Here is a 24,763-nt window from a genome sequence, read left to right as displayed (position 1 = left end):
GCTTGAGCCCCCAGGAGAGTAACGGGCTTCCAATAACTGGCAAACTTTGAACAACATCAGCTACTCAAAATGTGCAAATTTTGCAATGACAGTAGGAAACCCCCCTAAAGGGCCCCATCTAACAGCACACACTCTTTGCACTGCCAAGTCATGCATGCATTACTCCTATAGAAACCTAAGCTTGTCAGTGAAAGTCAGCATAGGGAAATAATGATAAATAAACCATCTGCCAGTATTTACTTTATATGTTTCGTTGGTGTCAGATAATTTAAAACTTAATGTTGGTGAATGCTGCTTGGAGCCCTCGTGATTCGTTGCCTAAGGAATGCTACCCTCTGTTTATAGAGCACACCAGAGGGGAATTCAAAAGTTTTCCCCACTGGAAGAATACCATTTTTAGGCAGTTGAGATGGCACTGGCATATATTTTCTGAACCAGGAGAACATCCTGGGTAGCCCTTAGTTGATCTTTCTTCAGTAAGGCCAGCCTAGATGGTATGAACAGACACTTTAGAGGGCACTGCATCAGGTCTCTCCAATGCAAGTGTACTCTAGGACCACAAGCCATCACTGTTCCTCTACTGGTATTTCTTACGTTCTTCCACGAGAAGGATAAAGTTGAAAAAAATCAAGTTTCCCAACTAGAAAGGAACTCGGGGGGTATTTTATCCATTTTCAGACCTTTTCTTTATCAACACTACTCCTTTAGAAGAGATTTTTATGATGTGCCTCTTGGGGGTCTGGTCCTTTCCACTGCAAGTGAACTCTATAACACAAGTTCTCTCACACTACCTCTACTGGTAGGCTTTCTTCAGCCAATTTTATTAAGTTTTTTCTACTAGAAGGATGTAATAGAAGGCAATTTGAGCACACCAAAGAGGAATGCATTACATTTTCAAGAAGCATTATCACGTTTCCATTGATGGTACACTTCTTTCAAGGCTTTTCAACAACATCTGTCCTCTTAAAGGAATGCTTGGAGTTGTTTACTCCACTGGAAAGACAGGCTTGAAGGCACCATGTCAGGTCTTTCCCACTGCAAGTGCACTCTATGAATACTACCACAGTTCCTTGGTGCATTTCAATAAGTTCCTCCTTTAGAAGGGTATACCAGGAGATATTTCATCCAAGGATGCCCATAAGTGGGTGCAAGGGGAGAGGTTTTCTAGGGCCGAGATGCACGGAGGCTAACTGAAAAGCTAAGCCATTTTAACCATGATATTTATCTTAACACTCTTTATCCTTACATTAAAAACAAAAAAGGCATTCTGAAAATGTGTCTGTCCAGAATTTAAGCCCCCTTTTTTCAAATGGTATGAGCCTCTTCTACAGTTTGAACTAAACCAACTGGACTGATTAGCCAAATGGACAAAAGCATTTGACTGGTTACATCAGACTCCATAGCCATGTCATGATCTGCACATCAGGAGAATAAGCCGAGTCAACAAGAGTCTGCTCAGGCCTTGCAGCTAAAAGGCTGAAAGGCTGAAAACAAAAAAAGGTTTAATTAATGGTTTGACTGAACTGAGACTGTCAAAAGGAGATGTAAGTTTACCAACAGCCACTTGGACTTGTTCTGATAGCACCTACGCTTTTAGAGACACCCATACAATGCAAAAGGTCACTTGTTGGCACATAGACATACGGTAGGTTGGTCTTAGCGTATGGCAAACTCTCTGGGCTCTACTATGCTATAGTATGGATTTGGGATATGGCAAACGACCAGGTTTGTTGCTTGGTTAGCATTGGATAGCATAGGCCTCTCTTGTCATAGTGACTAATAATAACAGCTCTCTGGGTCAAATCACAACACATACACAGCAATTATAGGTACAGTATGAAAGAAGTTATACAGGAAAATGTCTGAATATGTTGAGTTAGTTTTCCGGCATTACTTTTTGGCTGCACAGACCTCATTAACAGCCTCTCCTAAATGTTCAGCCTCACTTGGCTGGTGTTAATTTCCCACCCTGATGGCGACACAGAGACACAAAGAAGATTAATATGCATGTTAGACCTGCAGCAGCTTTGTGTTTGTGATTTTGGCTGAGGGGAAAGACCGATGTTGTACTCACGCTCAGGGTTTTTTCTGGTACAAAATTACTCTATGAGGTGAGGAGCGAGGGATTTTGCATGAAAAAAAAAAACAAAACACGAGGCAATAAGTGCCGGGCAGATGACTTGGCTCAACATAGCTTTGTTTTTCTTTCTTTTTCTTTTTTTGGCACAGTTAGTAGGCCGCGTCAGTGCAATGCAGAAAGCGAGCAGATCCCAGAGCAGCAACACACAACCACGCTGAGTGAGAAAAGCGACACTACCTCAAGATTACCACAGCTGAGAACACGCTCCCTGCTTGTATTCCTGACGGTGTTAAATAAATTCCTTAATACAGCCCATAACGTGCCAGCTCTATTGTCTAATTAGCTATTAATGACGTCTCTGCCACTGTGGAAGGCTCGGCACAGCCAGAGTTATGTTACATTACTGAATGATAATTCTCAATGCTCTGGAGAACAAGCTAATCCGCTGCATAATTTATTAGCGCACAGTCCTACTTCTTCAGTCAGATGATCAGTATTCATGAGGTTGGGCAGTACTTTTTTGGCATTGCACTGCTGTCCAACTGCAGCTACATTCACAACTTCTCCTTCATCATACATTCATCATTTATCAGCCTTTGTACTGTCAATAAATTTTGTAGCTTGTGAAGATATACTGAATTGTTTTCGGTTCTCTCACCACTGGTTGTGGTTGCTGCTGTGCATGAGTGGCACACCTTGTACGAATCTGTCAAGCCTTTTTTTTTCACAGCATAGAGATACAAGTATGAAAAAGAGAACCATTTTCTTGTATAATTGCACTGATGTCCCTGGGGAGAAGAGGCAAAGCATTCAATGGTTACATATCACGTTCTAACTATGACATAAAAACCCAAACAATCAAGACATATACATAGGCAGCAATGGTAGAAATCAGCATCTGCAGAGCAAGAAATACAGAACAAACTTCACACATCTAAGATCAAGCCTTTTTTCTCCAAGAAATCTAGAAAATACAAGCCTAATATGCAGTTCCCTTTAGCTCCATCTGCCCTTATGTTCATGTAAGTATGGGTTTGTTGCAATTGCTGTGATTCAACACCTTGTTCACATCTTTACACACTGTCAGGTCGACATAAATACGATGCCATTTGCAGCAGTTTAGTTTCTCTTTCACTCTTTAGTCTGTTTAAAAAAAACTGCTGGGAATTTGCAGCAATTACATGCTGCAATCATGCCAAGAACAGGTAAAAAGTTTCTGCTCCATCATAAAAGCTGCATTCATCAATCTCTACAGCAAGTATTACATAAATACGATGCCATTTGCAGCTGTTTGGTTTCTCTTTCATTGTTATTTCTGTCTGAAAAGCTGATGGAAGTTTGCAGCGATTGCATGCTGCAATATCTCCAACAATAAGTCAATTATCCGCTGTTTCATAGAGGTTGCATCCATCAACTCTTAAAAAAAGGTTTGGCAGCACTATACAAGGTCCACAAAAATTGGCACATTTTCCACTGAACAAATAAGTAACTAACTGCTAGTTAACCAGGGAATAAATGAGTAGCAGGTGATTGATAATGATTAGGCAATAAGGAACTCCAAACTATGGCGCTCCACTTTGCAACAGGAGACACAAACTGGGTAACTAATGAGCAGTTAGCCCTAAGATATAACTAAGTATAGAGTAACTACCCACTTTGATGGTCAACTGAAAGTAATAGCATTTTTGTTAGGTTACTTAATATACACTTCTCATTCCCCTAATCACCAAACAAAATTTTGATAAACTAAAAGTACAATTCAGTGTATCATCAAGTTTGGCATAAGTTTAAAGGTCCCCTTTAAGACAAGTTTATATCGGTCTCAGAGGTCCCCAAGACATGCCATTGAAGTTAATTTCTGAAAAAACACTCCAGTATTGGATTTTTGTATGTCTAAAAAGCCCTCTGTTTCAGCCCTGCTCAGAACAAGCTGTTTCTGTGCCTTTACATGTTAACTAGCTGTCTGACTCCACCCCTGACTCCGCCCCTATCAGGAAATGGATGTTCCCAGGCATTCCTACTGATCCTTCTCTCAACTAGCAGCTGAGAGGAGCTGGTCAGAACTTTCTTCCAAGCAGGGAGGGCCAACTGAACTTGGGGGCGGGTCTAACTCCCCACATGACGTCATGAGGGGAAAATCTGAGACTTGCTTGTTTCAGCAAACATTTTCTAAAAGGTGAAGAATGGGGGGGGGGGTAATGATTCTTGGGAGGATTTGAACGGGCCAGGGACACGTATTTTTGTTTGAAAAAACCTGAAAAAGTACATTTTTTTCTTGCACGGTGGTGCAGAGCTAACCCCTGTGCAGCCCTAAACTAGAGTTAGTACATAATATAATTACCTCCGCCAAGGAGGTTATGTGATCGGCAGGGTTTGTTAGTTAGTTAGTTTGCTTGTTAGCAACATAACTCAAAAAGTCATGGACAGAATTTAATGAAATTTTCAGGAAATGTCAGAAATGGCATAAGAAAGAACTGAATAGATTTTGGGACTGATCCGGATCACCGTCTGGATCCAGGAATTTTTGAAAGGATTCTGTACTATTGGGAGATAGGGCTAATGGCAGAGGTCTGTGCTGTTACCACTTTACACCAGGAGATGGCGGACATGAGTATCTTCAATCCCAGCAGCATTTATGGGTGTGTTTCTATTTAAAGTTTTGGAGTTTATAGAGTTTGAAAGACGCACGCCCAGTCGAGGAGACGAGTTGGAGCGTAACAGAGAGAAAGAAAGGGAATTGCAGCGAGAATACTCACAATGCTGGGAGGAATAGAGGAATATTCACCCTCTGCCATGACTTTTAGTCGTCCGGTGAGACCATGGGTGAGACTGTCACTGCATCTGTTGGCACTGGCAGGCAATGCTTCCATCATGACAGTACACCCATAGTGAAGCCAATGCTTTGCCTCACCAAGTTTCCGCCCCACCGGGGAGGGAGTAATGGGGGAATGCCATGGTGGGGGGCATGTGGGGACGGATCCAGGAATTTTTAAAAGAATTCTTCACTATTGGGAGATAGGACTAATGGCAGAGGTCTAAGCTCTTGGAGTGCTTTTTTAGTTGTAACTCAAACTCAGTTTCTTAAGTGGTGACTGTTTGTTGCTTACTTGTTACCTGGTAACTATGCAATTTAAGTGTGCTTTCTTGTAAAGTGTTACCCAAGCTTTCTCATGTTTGTACCAAAATTTAACTTTCATGTTATTTGATTGAAATTCACGTAATTATCCAATGTTTTACGATAACTCCTCTCTTACAGAAAGATTCAGAGATGCTTCAATGCTAACATGGAGTTATATCTTCCTGTAGGCGTTGTGTTTTTCACATCCTGTAAGAGCGAGGGTTTCGATGCTCTGGGGGGGAGGACAGAAGATACAAAAATAAAGACAAACAATGGACAAAGCTGTGAACAAGGCGTAATAATGATGTCTGATACCATCTGATAAAAAGATGCAAGAAACTGCCTTGTCTGAAGAGGAGGTGCTGAGACACAGTGATGTTGGAAAATGAGCTTTTGCCCATACGCCTACTTCCTGTCAAATAGCTGACACTTCCTCCCAGCGATGTTGATAGACTCAGCTGCACTAATTATAGCGCCAAGTCCAACCAAGCCTGCAGTGTTCTGCCTCAACTGCAAAATTGTGCTTAGGAGTTTATGTCCCAGAAGTGTTAAGGCTTTTTAATCTCAATACCAGACATTTTTCTAAGTACTAATGAGCTATACCAATGAACTTTAACAAGATGTATGAATGAATGTAAGAGCAGTATTAAAGGTTTATAGATTCACAAATAAGCACAATCAAGTCAATTTGAAAATAAGTAGAGAAATGATGAAAGAATTGGCCTGGTATTGGTGTTTTTTGCCCAACTCATACGATATGTTTATCTCTTTAAGTCAGAGAGGAAAGGTTTGCAAAGCACCGAAGTATGACTGAAGCAATTCAATTCATGAACAAAAACTCCTCTAATCTGAATATCAATGGCGAGTTTTTCCCAAGTCTGATCTTACTAAGATATGTAGATTTATGCAAAAAAATACAGAATTTCATCCCTCATTTACAGACGTTTTCTCAACGGTTTCTCTAAAAATTAATTAGGAAGGAGGTGAATTGTCACCATCCAGCCAAACCAAGTACCTCAATGCTCTGCGAACCTCACCTCCTAACATCGGCTCCTCGCCTTTCCTGTCATTGGGAGCCCGTAAGGATGAGGGGTTAGCATTAGCGTTAGCTGCAGTTAATGAAGCCACAGGGTGGCCACAGCGAGGAGGAGCGACAGCCCCAAGGTGGAGGCCAGGGAGGCAGCGATGAGCCTGCCGTTGTTCACCAGCCTGAAGGAGATAACCTCCACCTTGAACCCGTCCTCGGTGGCCATGCAACGGAAAACGCCTTCCTTCAGGGGCGTGTCGACGACTGGTCCCAGGACGCAGAAGTCCCCAGAGAAGATGCAGGGATAGTTCTTGACACAGTTATCTTTCTCCCAGCGATAGGTGGCATGGAAGGAGCGCACGGGGCAAGGTAGAAAGATGGAGGTGTTTGAAGGCACCACCACTTCCTTGGGGGAGGTTCGACGCAGTTTCAGAGCTGTAGAGACAAAAAAGAGTTTTATTCCACATTATTCTGTGATTCATTTTGATTCAAATGTAGCCATAGTGACCACAGACAGCCTGCCCATTGATTAGTTCCCTGATGTATTTCATGGAAGTAAAGGACTGCAGTTGCAAATACCGATTCTACCTCACTTTACTGGGCCAAAGGTTCTATGTGGTAGGGTAGGTGGTCTCAGCATTATCACTGCATAGAGCTTGCTTATAGAGAGCATGGGTCTTTTGATGGGACGATGCTTCCATCCATCCACTCTTCTTCCACTTATCTGGGGCCAGGTCTCAAGGGTTGCAAGCCAAGAGGGGCTGCAAGCTAAGCAAGTCCACCCAGATGTCCCTTTTTCCAGCGACACTTTCCTACTCCTTCTGGGGATCCTGAGGCGTTCCCAGACTAGATAGGATATGTAATCCCTGCAGCACATTCTAGGTCTTCCCCTAGGTCTCCTCCCAGCCCAGGGGGTTTGCATGGCCCTATGAACCTGGGAGCTGTGTTGTTGGTAGGGTCTCCCAAGGCAAACTGGTCAAGGGGATGGTCCAGACAAAGAGCGATTCAAATTCCCTCGCCCGGGCAAGGGACACTGGGGCACCCCCCTCGAGCCAGACCTGTGGGAGCGTTTGGTACTTGGGCCACGCATGGGTTCCCGTCCGGTTCAACACAAAAAAGCTACATGGAGCTTCCCCCCTGTGGACCCTCAGGCATGGGCATGGTGGCAAGGTGCAGTGCACACCGGGTGGCAGGTAAAGGCGGCAGCCTTGGCGTGCCGACCCCCAGTGGCTCAGACTAACTGTCGGTACGTGGAACGTCATCCCATTTTTGACTTAAAAATTGCTAAATTACACATAGCAACTGTACCTGTCTATAGCACTGTATATCCTAGCTTCCACCACTGTACTCTCCTTAAAGGGGCAATGCACACTAAAATCTCCAGAAGCTAAAGCCATTACCAGTCTCCATTTGCAAACATTTGTGATGCAACATGGGTCATTCTGAAGAGCTCAGTGACTTCAAGCATGGTACTGTGATCGATGCCACCTTTGCAATCCATAATCCTGCTGGATATTCCACAGTAATCTGTAAGTGATGTAATTAGAAAGTGGAAGCATTTAGGAAAAACAGCAACTCAGCCATGAAGCAGAAGACCATGTAAAATCACAGAGCGGGGTCAACGATTGCTAAGGCGCCAGCCCTCTGCTGATTCCATAGCTGAAGAAATCTGAACTTTCACTGGCATTAATGTAAGCACTTAAACTGTGCAGCAGGAGATTCATGGGTTTCCATGGCTGAGCAGCTGCATGCAAGCCTAGCATCACCAAGTCCAATGTGGTGCATTGGATGGAGTGGTATAAAGCACACAAACACATGGAGCAGAGGAAACATGCATCATGGAGAACATGCGCGCTGGCATAACCGTCAAATCACTGACAATTAAATGCATCAGTGACTTTTTTCACTAACTTTTACTGACAAAGTCAACAAATCTTTCCAGCCCTTGTGGGTGGCCTCAGCATTGAGCTTTCTGCATCTACAGAGGCTGGAACGGTCAAAAGTGGCGGTGCTGCTCAGGGTTATGGTGGCAGCCGAGGGCCATGTGGTGGGGTATGTATCTTCTTAGTAGAGCAGCACAAACAGGATTAAAGGTCCCTTCACTGACAGCTTATCCTTCCATTAGGGCCCAAGTTTCCTGTGTTTATTTCCACAGTTCTCCATCCACAGTCTGGCTCACACCGCTCTTCACTCCTGTTGTTTTGTCGGTTTTTAACAAGGAAGGATTACCAAGCTAAGAAAGCAGGAAACTGCCTCAAGGCCCTGGATCTTCAGGGACCCAATATTCTCATATTCATTATGTGTGAGTTAGTTTGTGGTTATTTGATCAGCAGCTAATGAATTTGGGAATATGCTCCACTAGACTTTATTATCCAGCAGAAACTCTGTGGGCCTTGAGGCAGGTCCTACATTATAATCTGTCTTTTAAAGGAGCCATGTGCCAAGCTGTCAATAGGGACCCAGAGCTCCTTTTTAGCTGCGGGCTCTCTCACAGGTTAATCCAATCATGATCTTTGTGAGTCAAAAAGGAAGTCACTCCGAGGTTTTGAATTTTAAATTTCTTGCAAAGTTGGAGAAAACCTGGGTAGTCAGGTCCCCGTGGATGAGCAGAAATAAAGACGACTGCAGACTAAAGTTTGGCTTCATCATTAAGGATTCTGTCCAAGTGTCTGCTGTCACTGACAGGAGGTAGGTATCAGGACTGAACTCTGCCTGAGAGGTCATGGGAAAGACGTCTTTAAAATGCTTTTTTCTCCAGTGACAGTGGTATTTCATAACCTCGATGTAGGAGTTTTAGATTTTATTATAGGATCAGTTTGCATTAGAGGGTCATTCTCTGACAACTATGCCTATAAAAATGTGGATTGTTAGGGGAACTCTGGATTGCAATGTTTTCCTTTCCCACCAGCATATCAGAGCAACTCTAAAAACTTCTGATAAAAATAGAATTGATAAGAGCAGATGCTAAGTTAGGGGAAAATAACATTTTTAGAGATTATAAGGGTCAATGTATTTTCTGGCAGATTAATTTCCTGTCAGAAACCACACTCAAAAAATGGGACAAACTCTAAGACAATGGAAAAACAAGCCATTTTCTTTCTTTCTTTTTATTCTTATTCATTTCAGTCAAAAAAATGGAAAAAAAAAAAAAAAATTTAAAGAAGAGGTCAATTTTTTTTTCAATTCTATTATTTTCTTTTCTTTTTTTAATGAAAAACTTGAGGGAAAAAAAAACATGTAACCCACTGGGAAAGGTGAACATTTCGAAATAAAAGTCCTAATGTCAAAATTTAGGCTCATATAGCTACCACTGTGTTTAATCTTAAGTCCTAGTGGGACCAAATTAGGTCCTGTTCACCTTGATCCAAACAAACTTGCTCTGTGCACTCTGTTTTTGCACAAAAATAGTAATGTTACACATCAAATTAAACAGAAGAAGCTCATTTACAAGCCAGAATAAACCATTCTTACCTACACCACATCCAACTCAGAAAGGACTCAAATCAGTGACCACATATCAAAGTGGCTGTAGTGCTGTGTAGTCAGACACTTCCGCCCCCTATGGGATGGTTCCTGGTACTACAGACACACACGGTCTCATTTGAAAGCCCAGCCTCTGCTGAAAATTCAAGTCATGTTTGTGCAGTTTTCATTTGTTTCAACAGTTTCTTTTAGTTTTCTGCACTTCATTTTGTGTTGTTTTTTGTGTCAATGAAAATAAATCTGCTCCTCTTGGTGTCAAACTTCAGTTCCTTTGTAAGACTTCCTCTGAAAGGGAACTATATGGTGGTCTGGGTGATTTGAGGGGGAAAAAAGAATTCCATGATGCAGAGACCACCAATAAAAAAAAAAAAAAAAAAAAAGTTTGATACTTGTGATTTTTCAAATGGCAATTTTTTCGCCTGTTTATTATTTTTTTTTTAACCCAAATCTTTCTTATTTTGTCCTGATAACCCTCTAGTGGCATGAAAGTTGAAAGAGGTAATGTCAAAATGTGGTGCTTTGGCCTACTAGAGATTTTTGGACTTCAACTGCATTATTTCTATGAGATATACATGCTAAAATTGCAAAGAAAACTAGGCGAAAATGAAATTTTTCATTTGCCAACCCGATTCCCTCTGATCCAGTAACATATATACACATATTTACACTTCTGAACAAATTTCACAAGAGCCCTCTTCATAACGGTAGGCAGTAATAGGCCTATTTGCTCTACACATTGCATTAAAAAATAATATAAGTGGTAAAATACTGGTAATTCAATGGACTATTGATATTAAGAGGAAAATAAATGGATATGAATAAATAAGCCTGGACTGCTTAAGGTATGTATTCATGCAGAAAGCAGGAGTCAGATTCCACACACTAAAAAAAAAACAATCATTTCCACCAAGCAATACAATCATCGATTGAAAATCAACTTTTCCTTTATTTTCCTTTGAATCAGCAGTACTTTTACACCTGACATTAATTCTAATATATTGTATAGAGCAAATAGGCTTATTATTATAGTTGAAAACCCAGTGGATGCTATATAGGCCTAAATTTTGTCATTAGGGCTTTTATTTTGAAATGTTCACCATTCCCAATGGGTCACATGATTTCTCTTTTCATCAAGTACCTCATTAAAACAGGAAAGGAAAACAACAGAATTGAAAGAACAAAAATTGGACCCCTTTAAAGAACTATTTTATTTGATTTTCTGTTTTTGTGACCAAAATAAACAAGAAAATAAAAACAAAAACAAGAAAACAAATCCGTGCATCATTCATCATCATCATGAATTTTGTGTTTTCTTATCTGTAAGCCACAATCATCAGCATGTTAAGAAATAAAGGCTTGACATATTTCACTCTATGTGTAACAAGTCTATATAATATATGGGTTTCACTTTCTGAAAAGAGTGACAAAATATATCTAACTTTTTCATGATGTTCTATTTTTTTGAGATGCAGCTGTAGACAGGACAGGCCTGTAAAGCTGCAGAAATGTTTGATTTTTACACATTCTGTGTGTTTATTTGCCTACTTTCTGTTTTCTTCGCCTACTTCCTGTGCCCTCTATGCAGAGGCTGTAGCAGGAACAGGCCGTCCTGACTTGACTCCAACCTTGAGACTTAAATGCGTCATTCCCTGCTTTTACGTAGAACCGAAAAATAAAGATAATAACTAATTTATGTGGCTGTCTAGTGTTTTTCATTAATTCTTGGCCCTAGGGCATTAGCCACAGTAGAAACGCTGCTCCTAATCATCAGAAGTTTAACTATCTGGATCAAAACTTGTCACTGTATCGCCGTACAGGACACGCATCACCTCTTGACACGAATCGAAATAAATGAAATGTTAAAAAGCGATCACTAGAGGAGATATCCTTCCTTGCAGAGGGGTGCTAATGCCATCATGATTGGAGGTTATAACTTGGTTCTGAGCTCTGAAACAGGACCAGTTGTGGAAAAAAAAAGTCTCTCCCTATGGGGTTTTTGGACTCTGCTCAATTATATGATAATCATCTCTTTACTGTAGCTGCTCAGAAAGGTTCCTATTCTGGTTTAATTAAGAGAGAGTGGGAGAGAGCAGATAAGAGCTCACCAGCAGCTTCCCCACAAACCGACGAGTTGGAATGGTCCAGATTCTGAATGAGCGCCCTGTCGGAAAATAATAGAGAGGACAAATTAGCGGCATTAAACAGTTTCACAAATGGCTTATAAGCCTCCACATCAACTGACTGTTACATACAAATTAAAACATGCAGAGACAAATCATTCAGCGGTGTCAGGAGGAGGAGGGGAAGGAGGGAGTCAGAGGCTCATTATAGCACATGATTGATTTTCATTTTCTCTTTTAAAATTGGAAATTCAAAGATCCATTAAAGCCACAGCACCTCACCAACCAAGAGAATCAATGCTGTATTAGTTCAGCATGCATCTTTTATGAACCTTGATTTCTTTAGTGGAAGTTTTCCTCATCTCACAGCCAGTGGATGTCTTATTTCTACCAGATTAACCCTTTAAAAACAGGCCTCAAGCTGGGGCCACTGTGGGGTCAATCTGTACACATTCAGCCAGTAGGGTTACATGCTTGTTAATGATGTCATTAGCTTAGATCAAATGGAGAGACTGAATAAAACATGGACGTAGACTCAGTTACCTCAGAGAGTGGTTTCTGAAGAGGGCGACATAAAAGATGGGACTTGCTAAAAACAAATTTATCAATAATATCAGCCTATTTTTACTGTTCTCTTTTGATATTTTCATTTCCTTTTCTATCCATAGCAAGTTCTTTTTTATCTGTGGTTAAGCTAATGTTTGAATTTTTGGTCTCTTTTGAACAAAAACTCAACAAAGACCAGTTTGTTGAAATAAAAAGTTAACTTACACAGAGAAAGCAACACAACATGAACTCCTGAATAGTCCAAATCAGGGGTGTTAAACTCAAAATCCAGCCTGTGCCAGTTAAATCTGGCCCGCAAGATGATCTCATATTTCTGTTCTAACTGGCCCATCAGTCTGGGGTCTGCAGATTTCCCCAAGTATAAAAATGTGAACGTATTCTTGATTGTTTAAAATATCCTTGTAAAGTCATAAAATCTGAACAAGTAAAAGTCAAAATGTTTAGATTAGAAGTCAGGGATGAAATTCATTTCTGCTTTAACTTCACATTTTCAATTTTGCATCTCACAATTAGGACTCAAACTTAGGATTCTGACTTTTTGTTTCTTACTTTGAGCATATCAACTTATAATTTTGACTTCTCATGTAATATTTTAAGAGTCATAATTCTAAATTTAAGTCATATTTTGACCTATTTTACCTCATATTTTCAACTCCAAACTTTGACCTTATAATCCCATAGTTTGACCTTTTAGACTCACAATTTAAAATTTTGCATCACATTTTGACTGTTAATTTCATGATTACAAATTTCATTTCACATTTTTACCTTTTAAACTCATGATTTTTACTTCTTTCTAATACATTTCCCCTTTAAAAACATTGTTTTTCAATTTCAATTTCATGTTTTGATTTCATTTTTATGTTATTCTCATACATAATGAGAAAAACTTAAGCATGATATGTAATGCATAATATCTCTGCTACACAAAATAAATTAAAAAAAAAAAACCTTTAAAGTGGTATTCTGACACAAATTTCAGGTTAAAATAATATTGCATCTTCTGCAATGTGGAAATAGCAGCAGGCCATATTGCGATTTAATTCAATTTTGGATTAACTTCCCAGCCCTTGTGGAGCTCAGATTATATTCATCTGGATCTGACTGGTTGTTATTCTACTGTACCAACCCAGATTCACGTTTATTCACCTACCATTATGGAGCCAAACATTTCTGTAAACATATATTTTATCAGCCTAATCAGAACCATCAGAACCTAACCAAGATGTACTTATTCAAAAAGATGGCAATCTTTAGCGGTTTACTTCCAGCTCTTCACTGATTTCATTGGCTTGCAGAGACTTGCACTGCTGTGACATCACATGCACCCTCTGTGTGGCCTGAAAACAACTGGATTTGATAACAAAATTATAGAATTTTAAAGATGCTATAAACCGTGATGGAATGTAATTCATTGTTACAACTCAGCCATGATTTGTGATTGAAAAATCATTATTTCACAGCCATAGTTACCTGGACTAAACGTGAGTTAACATCTGAAGAGAGTGAAGCTGCAACACAATATAATTGTTTTCACAATCCTGCCTAAAATGCTTAAAAGCTAGACTTAAATATTTTGCATCATCCTCATTTTCTTGCAGATTAACCGTTGTTAGATATTTGGAGAAAAAAATACACAAAATTAACATCATAGTAAACAAAACGTACTGCATGTGAATGGCTTGTTATTACTGCAGATGCAAAACACTTCTGCGTTCAGCTCATAAAAATGTGCTTATCTTTAAATCTGAATGATGTTAAATGACTCATGGATTGTTAAAGATTGTTTGTGCTTCTAAAATCAGAACAGTTTTGAATAAACATGTTTAGTGAGTTTTTTTTTTCCACAAAATCTGTTGAAACAGGACTGATTAATAAATGATTATGAGGATAATTAAAGCTTATCTGATCTCTCCGTGACCGTTTATCCACATCTCAGGTTGTAATATTTTAAGGGAATGAAGCATTTGAAGACACTCCCAGAAATGCTATCAGGATAAGCCGAATCAGCATGTCTGAGCTCCTTTCTATCAGAGTTTAGAGGGTTTTCTCTTCAGATCTTTCAACACTGATCATTTTTCAAGCACTAATGAGCATCCTCTCCTCTCCTCTCCTCTCCTCTCCTCTCCTCTCCTCTCCTCTCCCATCCTCTCCTCCCCTTTCCCTTCCTCTCCTCTCCTCTCCTCTCCTCTCCTCTCCTCTCCTCTCCTCTCCCATCTTCTCCTCTCCTCTCCTCTCCTCTCCCATCCTCTCCTCCCCTTTCCCTTCCTCTCCTCTCCTCTGCAGCAGTGACATCATATCCAATCATACCCAGACGTGACGTTGTATCCAGGCGGGATGGCGATGCACTTCCTCCTGGCCCTGTCCCAGGCGCAGTATGGATCCCGGGATAGGATGCACTCTCTGCATGTGTCGCCATAGCGACCACAGTCAGCCAGAGGAACCCGCTGGACCTCCATGGCTGTACCAACATACAGATGGCCCTGAGGAGGAAAAAGATGTAATAGAGGGTGTGTTTTATGGTTTAATAACAGAGCAGTATTACTGGAATAAGTCAGACTCTGTCAGCTTGTTGCTGCTTAGAACAGGAACGATTTCCAGCTGTGACACCAGAGAAACAACTACAAATCAACATTAAACAGTAAAAGACTAAACAGAATCAGATATTTCTAATCTCTATCAATATTAGATAGAGAATGGAAGACAATGTACTGTATTTGTGAGTATGCTCTTCCACGCTTGGGTGTGGCATGCTTCCCTGGCCCCAGGATGGAAGGAAGAGGTGGACCAGAGCACGGGGTTGTAGGCTGTAATGGTCATTTGTTGAATTTGCAGCACTGGGAGGTCATATTTACTGAAATCAAAGCTATTTCAATCAAAAACATCTGAACAGGCCAAGTTCCATGTTAACATAGGAGCCCTTCTCTGACATCACCTTCACTATTCTTGCATCCATTGAACTTGTGAGTTTTTGGAGAGTTTCTGCTTGAATTTCTTTGCAGAATGTCAGAATATCCTCCCAGAGCTGCTGTTTTGATGTGAACTGCCTCCCACCCTCATAGATCTTCAGCTTGAGGATGCTCCAAAGGTTCTCAGTAGGGTTGAGGCCAGGGGAGATGGGGGCCACACCATGAGTTTGTCTCCTTTTATGCCCATAGCAGCCAATGACACAGAGGGATTCTTTGCAGCAGGAGGTGGTGCTTGGTCATGCATGTAGATAATTTTTTTTTATGGAAGGCATGGTTCTTCTTTTTGTACCATGGAAGAAAGTGGTCAGTCAGAAACTCTATATACTTTGCCGAGGTCATTTTCCCAACAGCTCTCTCCCCATGATTCCAGCCAAAACATGGCCCTGCCCCCACCTTGCTGACATCACAGCCTTGTTGGGACATGGTGGCCATCCACCAACCATCCACTACTCCTCCATCTGGACCATCCAGGGTTGCACGGCACTCATCAGTAAACAAGACTGTTTGAAAATGAGTCTTCATGTATTTCTGGGCCCACTGCAACCATTTCTGCTTGTGAGCATTGGTTAGGGGGTGCTGAATGGTAGGTTTGTACATGACTGCAAGCCTCTGGAAGATCCTACACCTTGAGGTTGGTGAGACTCCAGAGGCACCAGCAGCTTCAAATGCCTGTTTGCTGCAGCTGCTCTCTTAATCCAATGAATTTGTCTGGCAGAAACCTTCCTCATTATGCCTTTATCTGCACAAACCCGTCTGTGCTCCGAATCAGCCACTAATTTCTTCACAGTACGATGATCACACTCAAGTTTTTGTGAAGGCAAGGCATTGCACTATTTGACACTTTTCAGCAGCAGAGATCCTTTTTCTTTCCCATATTTCTGAAATCTGTGGCCTGCTTAATAATGTGGAACATCTTTCTTAAGTAGTTTTCCTTTAATCGGGCTCACCTGGCAAAATAACTATCACAGGTGTCTGAGATTGTTTTCAGTGATCCAAAGAGCCCTGAGACATACCATCCATGAGTTTAACTGAAAAACACAAAACTGAATTTGGAATGCAGTGTATATTCCTTTCCTCTTTATGGCCCATTGGCTCCTTGCTCTACTCCACTGCTCTGTATTTTTGCATAACAACCCTACCTAATTTTTTGCATTGGAAAAATTATCCCTTTTTTGATTCATTATAAACTCGTACTGAGACTAGACCTTGATCACTTTATTGAATCTAAGAACATCTGTTGTGTATTGAATCAGTCTTACATGCATAAAGGCTGGCTTGAAGCCTTTCAACGCCTGGTGTTCTGTTTAATAAAAGCATGAATATAACTTGAGTAACACCTTATGCACCGGGTACTGTTATCCTACATACCTTTGGAGAGTCGATGGCCATGTTCAGGACGGGTCCTTCATTGTGAAACATAGAGTATTGAGAAACGATGAAGACCCCCTCGCTGCTGTGGAGAACTTTGAGGACTTTACCCTGATCTGTAGAAACAAGAGACAGAAGATGTTGAAAATGCAGCAGAGAGACATAGAAGTCATCTAAACTGCACACAAACAGTAAAATTCACCCTTTGAGTCATGTGTTAAAATGTGTGCGTTCTCCTTTTCTCTTTAGTTGCTCGATTTGCTGCCCTTGTTGAGCTGTCCAGAACGTTTTACAAGTATAAGATTTGACTTGGACAGCTTCCACTTTAAGATACTCTGGAGAGCCCAAGGCAAAATGGTCGACTGGAGTTTTTGAAGTTTTCCGTACGGGCGTTTGTGAAGGCAGAGCTGCTTCGAGCTTGTTTAACCTCTAATGGACGGAGCAAACACTGCATCACTGACTGCAATACAGAAGCAGAGGATGTGTGAGGTTGAGTTCAGGATAACTCTGAATAAATCTGTGCAATTCAAGGTTTTTTTCTAATTCTGGGTCATTCTGCATCAACTATAGAGTAGGACAGACCTGGATCTGAACCGGTTAGGCCTGCCTACTCAGATATATGTCCCCCCAAGGAGATATCACCATGATTATTGGTGTAGTCATACCAAAGGTGTATACTCTTAATTCCTTTAATGGCACAACAGTAAACAATGAGTGGTCAGTATAATAGACTGTTAAATGCTCAGTTCAGTACAACATAGACCTTCCATATTTGAGCATTAACACTTAACCTCTGCACTTTGACTTCAGGTAAAAGAGATGCATTTGAAATTTTAACAAGGAAAGCATCACTACATATTAGGTGTGTGAATCTCAACTTCTCAAGACGGTTCAATTAAAATCTTGATACACATGCTATGATTTGATTCAAGTAACTTTTCACCAAAAATGAGAAAATAGGGGAAAACAAGCTAATTTTAAAATACTCTAAATGTCTTTCAGTGTATGTATAAGAGACCAAATATCAGGCCTCCTGTGCAAGCAGTTCTCCAAATGGTACAGACGGGCAGACATTTCAAAAGTTCTTCCTTCATATCAAGTCCACATGACTTGATTTCTGAGGCAGGGAACTGTAACTGTGAGATGTTTCAGCAATATGCAGTGAAACGCATCCAGATACCAAACAAGCACCTAAGGCTATCGTAACTCTCGTTAAAGGTTAAAGGTCACCGCAGGTTGTGAGAGATCAAAGACGCTGAACCAGCAAATGGCAGAACAAGCAGCAGAACCTCTGTGAACCGATCTCTAGCACTAAAACCGGTCCAAAGGCCGGCTACAAATTTTACCAACCAGGGCTCCAGGGGACGATCTCGTACCTTTAAAATTAACTGTTAGCGCGCCAGAGTTTTTTCATGAAAATATTCAATTTTGATATCAAGATTTCAACAGGCTGTAGCTTGAAAGTGGTTAGAGATAAAGGCATACTGTAAACGTTGTGATGGCAGTAAATTCACTCATCTAATTTGCATATTCTGACATCACCAGGCAGCCTCCATCACCATTGGCTGTGCATTTTCTCCCACAGCTTCAAACATGGCTGCTTCTACCTTCGCAATATTTTTCATTCCCTACCTCTGTCACTATTCGCGGTGTATTGACCACCCCGATACCTCCACCACGTCCCCTCCCTCCCCAGCCACGGTGAGGCAAAGCATCGGCCTCGGTATGTGCTGCTTTGTGGACTATCAGGGCGCACGGACATGCTGTTGGTGCTTACAGATGCACCGTCTGTCTCAAGGTTTCACCGGACAACTGAACGTCATGTCAGAGGGTGAATATTCCTCTATTCCTCCTGGCATTGTAAGTATTCTCACTACAATTCGCTCTCTTTCTCTCCGTTACGCTCCGACTACAACCACCACTTGATTTTGAACAATCAAGCCACCCACAGGCAGGACTGCTCTAACTGAGAGGGTAACTTCATTCATGGTGCAAAAGTGCCCAGTGCCCAAGGGCATTATGGGAAACCCACAGGTGGGACTGCGGTAACTGAGAGGGTAACTTCACTCATGGTGCAAAAGTGCCCAATGCCCAAAGGCACTCTGGGAAACCCACAAGTGGGACTGCTAGTGATGGGTCATCTGAAGCTGAGGCATTGAGGCGTGTACCGAGTAAAAGGGGGCGTGCCAGATGAAGCCCTGCTTCAAGGCTTGTGTCAGTTTGCTAAAAACCACGTGATCAGTGTAAAGTGAGGCCTCGGTTTTGTGCAGATGACATCATTGCTTTGTTTACGATGTCTTTTCACAACACTTGTGTGTGTCCCCAGGCCATTTAGTCAAAATAATAAAAAATAAACTACGACATGTTAAATTCCAGTATTAAAATCCACTACGTTAACACTTGATCACGCAAGAGGGGCGCGATTCATTTTACAGTTGATTAGGCTGGCAGCATGACCTATACAATCTTATAGCCTAGAATAAAACAACATTATAGACCATTGTTGCATGATACAAATCAAATGCAGTTTTATTGAGGTGCATCAAGAAGGCCCACTTACACATTCAATTGGCAACTCATATTATAAACCATCATTCATTCATGGCGGTATTTTGAACCTTTAACTGAGGCCTCGAGTAATGAATCTTTTAGTGAAGCAATGGATTTGCCCATCGCTATGGACTGCTCTAAATGAGAGGGTAACTTCACTCATGGTGCAAGAGTGCCCAATGCCCAAAGGCATCCTGGGAAACCTACCAGTGGGATTGCTCTAACTGAGAGGGTAACCTCACTCATGATGCAGAAGTACCCAATGCCCAAGGGCATTCTGTAGAAACTATGTGTATTCAGAGATATTTGTCAAGTCATTATGGTAAAATGACAAAAAAAAAAAAAAAAGGATGTAGAGTGATGAAATAAAGTTAACTTAAAACTAAAAATGTGTTCTGTTAACTCAAAAAAATAGAGCTGAAAAAGCTATTTGGGATTCTTAAGTTAACACAGCTCATTTTTTAATAACCTTTAACTGGTTAGTCTTACAGATTTTTTAGAGCAACATATGCTCCCATCCAGACCGTGTATTTTCAAGGAAGACCTTGCATTTTTCAGCAAGACATTGCCAAACCACATACCGCATCCATCACAACAACATGGCTTCACAGTAAGAGTCCAGGTGCTTCACTGGCCTGCATGCAGTCCAGACCTTTCATCAATAGAAAACAATTGGAGCATCAGAAAAGGAAAAATCCAGCAAAGGAGACCCAGGACTGTTGAGCAGCTAGAATCCGACATCAGGCAAGAATGGGACAACATTCCTCTTCATAAACTCCAGCAACTGGTGTCCTCAATTTCCAGATGTTTACAAACAGTTTTTCAAAAGAAGAGGCAATACTTTTATGTTTTTCACCATCATGTCTCGTCTGGACCTTTTTGTCTTAAAAAGCTTGTAAAGCATCAACCCTGTGGTGCACAGTCAGTTCTACACATCTTTTTTTTCAGGACAACCTGGGCTTTAAGAATAATAGTATTAAGAATATTATCTACTAAAGTAATGTCACTTAGATTTTGAAAAAGTTATAGGACTCTAAAGACAAAATTAAAAAAAATCAGAATTTGAAACGCAAAGATTTCCAGTGATAACACTCAGTAAACAATAGTGACAAAGCATTTTCTCTGCACAGACTTGTTCTCTCATCTCTTTGGGACAAAACAGTGAAAAAATGAACATTCTGTGACAAACGTTTAATTTTTAAAACATACATATATACAAAACAAGTCCATGTGCTTTTTTGCAGTTAGATTCATTTTTGCTGTTCCTTTAAGCAGAAGGGATGCAACTAGTCGACTACATCTCCCACAATGCATTACATCTAAATGTTGCCCTCAACAAATATGGTGCTATCCACTGAAGAAAGCCAAAGTAAAATATTGAAAATGGATTAAAAATGGACAAAAAGACGCTTATTACCGGATCTAACGCCCTTGATTTAATCTGTAAAGACCCCAAAAAGTGACCGAAGTTCCGGGCTTGCCAAAACGGCATCCTTAAGGGCTATGGAGACATTAATGATAGCAAAAGAACGGCAAAATGGTCAGCTTTTAGAGGAAAAAAAAGAGTGTCTACAACGTATGGTTCAAATGTTACTAACATTTTTCTCTGCGTCACTTCTTGTTGCATACGACAACCCTGTCTTCAGAGACCCTGGGAAGACAGCCAAGTTCTGGGCTCACTAGAAAATGTTCTGTAAGAGCTATGAATACATGAAGAACATATTTAGAAAGTCACAACCCAGAGCTTTCTCAGGAAAAAACAAGCTAGTGCCTATGACTTACGGTTCAAAAGTTACCAAGCAATTTACAACGGATCTGTGCCACTGGAGCTGTAAGGGTTAAAGAGCATCCCAACTCCTTTGGAAATGGGATTGTAATTCACATTAAACTGAGGGACTGGGGTTTGTTTCTTAGGAGTGTTGTATGAAGAAGCATTGACCATTGTTGCTGTGGAAATGAGGACAAACCAGCGTTACAAGCCTATTACTCTGTATTTCGCATCTACTTTTTCAACATAAACACAGTATGAAAAATCTCCACCCTGGAGGGAGCTTCTCTAAAGGTGCATTTTCAGGGAGCTAAAATGCTGCTTTTGTGTGCAAAAATGCCAAAATACACAGTAAAACCTCGAAAATATATCCCCCTATGTGTGGACGAGGCCTGAGATCAGCATCATTCTCACAGATAGTTTGCAGTCTTGTGCTCTGCTCTGTTATCTTGCACTTTGTTTCTACAAGCTAATAAAAATGTTAATCTTACCTTTTTATTTACATTATCTTATTCACTTTCTCCAGACAACTTCTCATTCCTTTGCAAGCACAGATTTACAGATTTAGAGGCTCCCTGCAGAAAGATGTTCTGATTTGTTTCGTCTTTTGTCACGTTTTTGGATTATTTAACCTCCCCTGCTGTGAAAATGTGATTACAGTGAAACCTTTCTATCTCACATCTTCATTTCCTGAACGCTCCCCTCCACCAGGCACTTTCTGGTTTTGTAATTACGCAGTCGGGCTCTTGCCGTCACTGACTTGTCTCACTTTTTTCATAAACTTCAAATCTTTTTTTTTTCCCCTCTGCAGTCAAAGATAACATTCCCCATTTCAACCAGTTTATTCTCATACGACTCTTTAATCCTGCCTGCAGCTATTTTCAGCTGTTTCATCAAAACGGTGTGTCAGCACAAAAATAGCAGCAAGACATTCAGAGAGGGAAAAAGGTTGACAATGCTGAACCCGTGCTACATCTGCTGAGAGAATCTGTTTTTTTGGTTTTATTTATCCAGGGAGAGTTTGCTGAGGAGATACATTCTTTTTACAGCAAATAACTCCCCTAATACCATTTAATATCCACACTTAGTATCTAAAAGCTTTGACTGTCGGACACAAGGCCAACAGATAATAAACACAGCTCTTCAGCTGGGCTACATCCGCCTTCTTTTACTAACAAGCTCAATCTCACTTCTCTCCAAGGTGCAAACTCTATCAACTCTGAGTAACATCATTTACCTCCCTGGCTCATATTTCTGCCAGCCTGGAGCCACGCTGGTCTCTCTTTCTAAGCCGCTGCCACCTCAGATGTCACACCATGAAAAGAAAATAGCCTCTGATCTGGAACATAAAGTCAGCCTCCAACAAGTCTACAGCTCTGACATTTCTTCCCTCCATCCCGGAGGGGAGCTTTTCTGTTGTTATCGCCTCCATGACTGAGCTGGTCCGAGCACCTTTTTCTTCTGCTGGTCAATGTGTCAGCGAGCTGCAGAGAGAAGAGAAGTCTTTCACTGCTGACCGCTCCTTTCTTCTAACTCCAACAGATGCTTGCCTGAAAGACTAATTGCTCTGGTTTTACTCTAGTTCAAAGGGTCTACAACCTTGTAAGCACCCTGTGCTGCTTTTTCTCTGTTCTTTAGCAGCCTGACTGAACACAGACAGCATTAGAAGTCACAGGGCGGCTGAACTTCAATGATCTATTGTAGATTTTTTCAGTTCCTTTGCACTACAGGTTTTGTCTGGTACTTTTTAACATGGCTAATTGAGCAACAGTTAACTCTAAGCTATCAGGAGTTTAACTTCTACCAAACAGCACAGGCCAAGACATCAGACATAGCTGGCATTTTTATCCTTCTTAAGGCAACTACTAAAGTTTGTTTTCACAGATGTTTCTGGAAAATAATGCATTCTACCAACTGGTTTTATCTATGGTAATCTTGTCCTGTCTCGGCCAACAGACTGGCAGCATGACAAGCATCATCATAGTATGCTGTCATCTTGACTTTCTCTGCTGTCTTTGTGACTGTGCATGAGTTCATAGGCTGTCAGGGAGGCGGGTCCATAACTGTCAATCATGGCTACAAAAGAACCGCTGTGTATGATGCTTGCATTCATGTGCATTTTATAAATCAATCATAGTCAATTCAATCTAGTTTTTCTGACCAAAAAAACCTTCTGTAATGTCAAAGTGAAACCTATTTCTGCAGAGTAATGCCAATCAAAAAAAATGTGATGTAAAATAAGAGACTGCATAGGCAGGCCGGCCCACAGAATTGGCCCCTGAAAACCCCAAAAGATGGGCCCTCCTTAGCTGGGATTCATTGATATTGTTGCCACTTTTTACATTCCTTTCTCTCACTTTTTCTGACTATTTTGCCACATTTGTTTCCACATTAACCCCATTTTAGTCACTTCTAGGCAATTTTTGCAGCCTTCAACCATGTTACCTTTTCCACACCTTTTTGCCCCTTTTTAACCACTTTCACCATTTTTTATTGTCCAATTTTGCTACTTTTAATTAACTTGCCACTTTTTCACCATTTTTCACAATTTTTTACTCTCCGATTTTCCTATTTTCAACCCAATATCCCAATCTTTTAACCACTTTTTCTTCCAATTTTTGCTTCTTTTAATACATTTTGCCACTTTCTGACCACTTTAAACCATTTTTACTGTCCAGTTTTTACTTTTAACCCATTTAGCCACATTTTAACCACTTTTACTGCCCAATTTTGCTACTTTTAACCCATTTTGCCACATAGTAACCACTTTTACTGCCCATTTTTGCTACTTTTAACCCATTTTGCCCCATTTTAACCACTTTTACTGCCCATTTTTGCTACTTATACTACTTTTCCCCAGTTTTTAATCACTTTTCACCATTTCTTTATCGTCCAATTTTGCTACTTTTAACCCAATATTGCCACCTTTTAACCATTTTTTCTTCCAGTTTTTGCTACTTTTAATATATTTTGCCACTTTTTAAATCACTTTTACTGCCCATTTTTCCTACTTTTACAACTGTTTGCCACTTTTTAATCACTTTTCACCATTTTTCCTACTTTAAATAAATTTTGCCACTTTTTAACCATTTTTCACCATTATTTACTGTCCAATTTTCCTACTTTTAACCCAATATTGCCACCTTTTAACCACTTTTACTGTCCAGTTTTTACTTTTAACCCATTTAGCCCCATTTTAACCACTGTTACTGCCCATTTCCCTACTTTTACGACTGTTTGCCTCTTTTTAATCACTTTTCACCATTTTTCCTACTTAAAATACATTTTGCCACTTTCATCCCATTTTGCCGTTTTTGACTGCTGTTCACCACTTTATTGCCCATTTTTGCCACCATTTCCTGTGTCAACCCATCTTTGCTGCTTTATCCCTTTTTGTTATTTTAAACTTATTTTCTGCCACTTTTTTACTGCCAATTTTTGCCAATTTCAGCCACATTTTTGTCACTTTTTATGTCATTTTTGCCAGTTTTTGTCTTTTCTTGTAGTTTTTTAATTACTCTATTCTCTTAGAGCTATCTCAATTTCTTCAACTCTGACTTCCTGAAATTTGTGCACACCATGGCTTAGCTATGTAGTCTGACATTACTTTCCAAATGGTTGGGTTCAATGTGTCCATACACATTGTTAACATAACCCAAAAAGAGTAAATCTGTTTTTAAAAAATGTGTTTACATAATGAAAACGGCAATATT

At 40.5% G+C, this 24,763-nt stretch overlaps 1 protein-coding gene across 1 annotated transcript in view; it reads right to left on the bottom strand.

The window, feature by feature from the left end:
• Positions 1-5,004: 5,004 nt before the first annotated feature.
• The window catches only part of si:ch211-113g11.6 (uncharacterized protein LOC559008 homolog), a 122,220-nt gene continuing 102,461 nt past the window's right edge, over positions 5,005-24,763 (bottom strand). The window contains exons 11-14 of the mRNA XM_041793131.1: positions 16,733-16,848; positions 14,706-14,878; positions 11,814-11,869; positions 5,005-6,660 (exon numbers count right to left, since the gene is read on the bottom strand). Of these exons, the coding sequence (XP_041649065.1) occupies positions 6,314-6,660; positions 11,814-11,869; positions 14,706-14,878; positions 16,733-16,848 (692 nt within the window). The 3' untranslated portion in view covers positions 5,005-6,313. The remainder of the gene's footprint in view (positions 6,661-11,813; positions 11,870-14,705; positions 14,879-16,732; positions 16,849-24,763) is intronic.

Source organism: Cheilinus undulatus, linkage group 8, assembly GCF_018320785.1.
Source record: "Cheilinus undulatus linkage group 8, ASM1832078v1, whole genome shotgun sequence".
In the NCBI taxonomy this organism is placed as follows: domain Eukaryota; kingdom Metazoa; phylum Chordata; class Actinopteri; order Labriformes; family Labridae; genus Cheilinus; species Cheilinus undulatus.
This window is presented reverse-complemented; position numbering and strand designations above follow the sequence as displayed.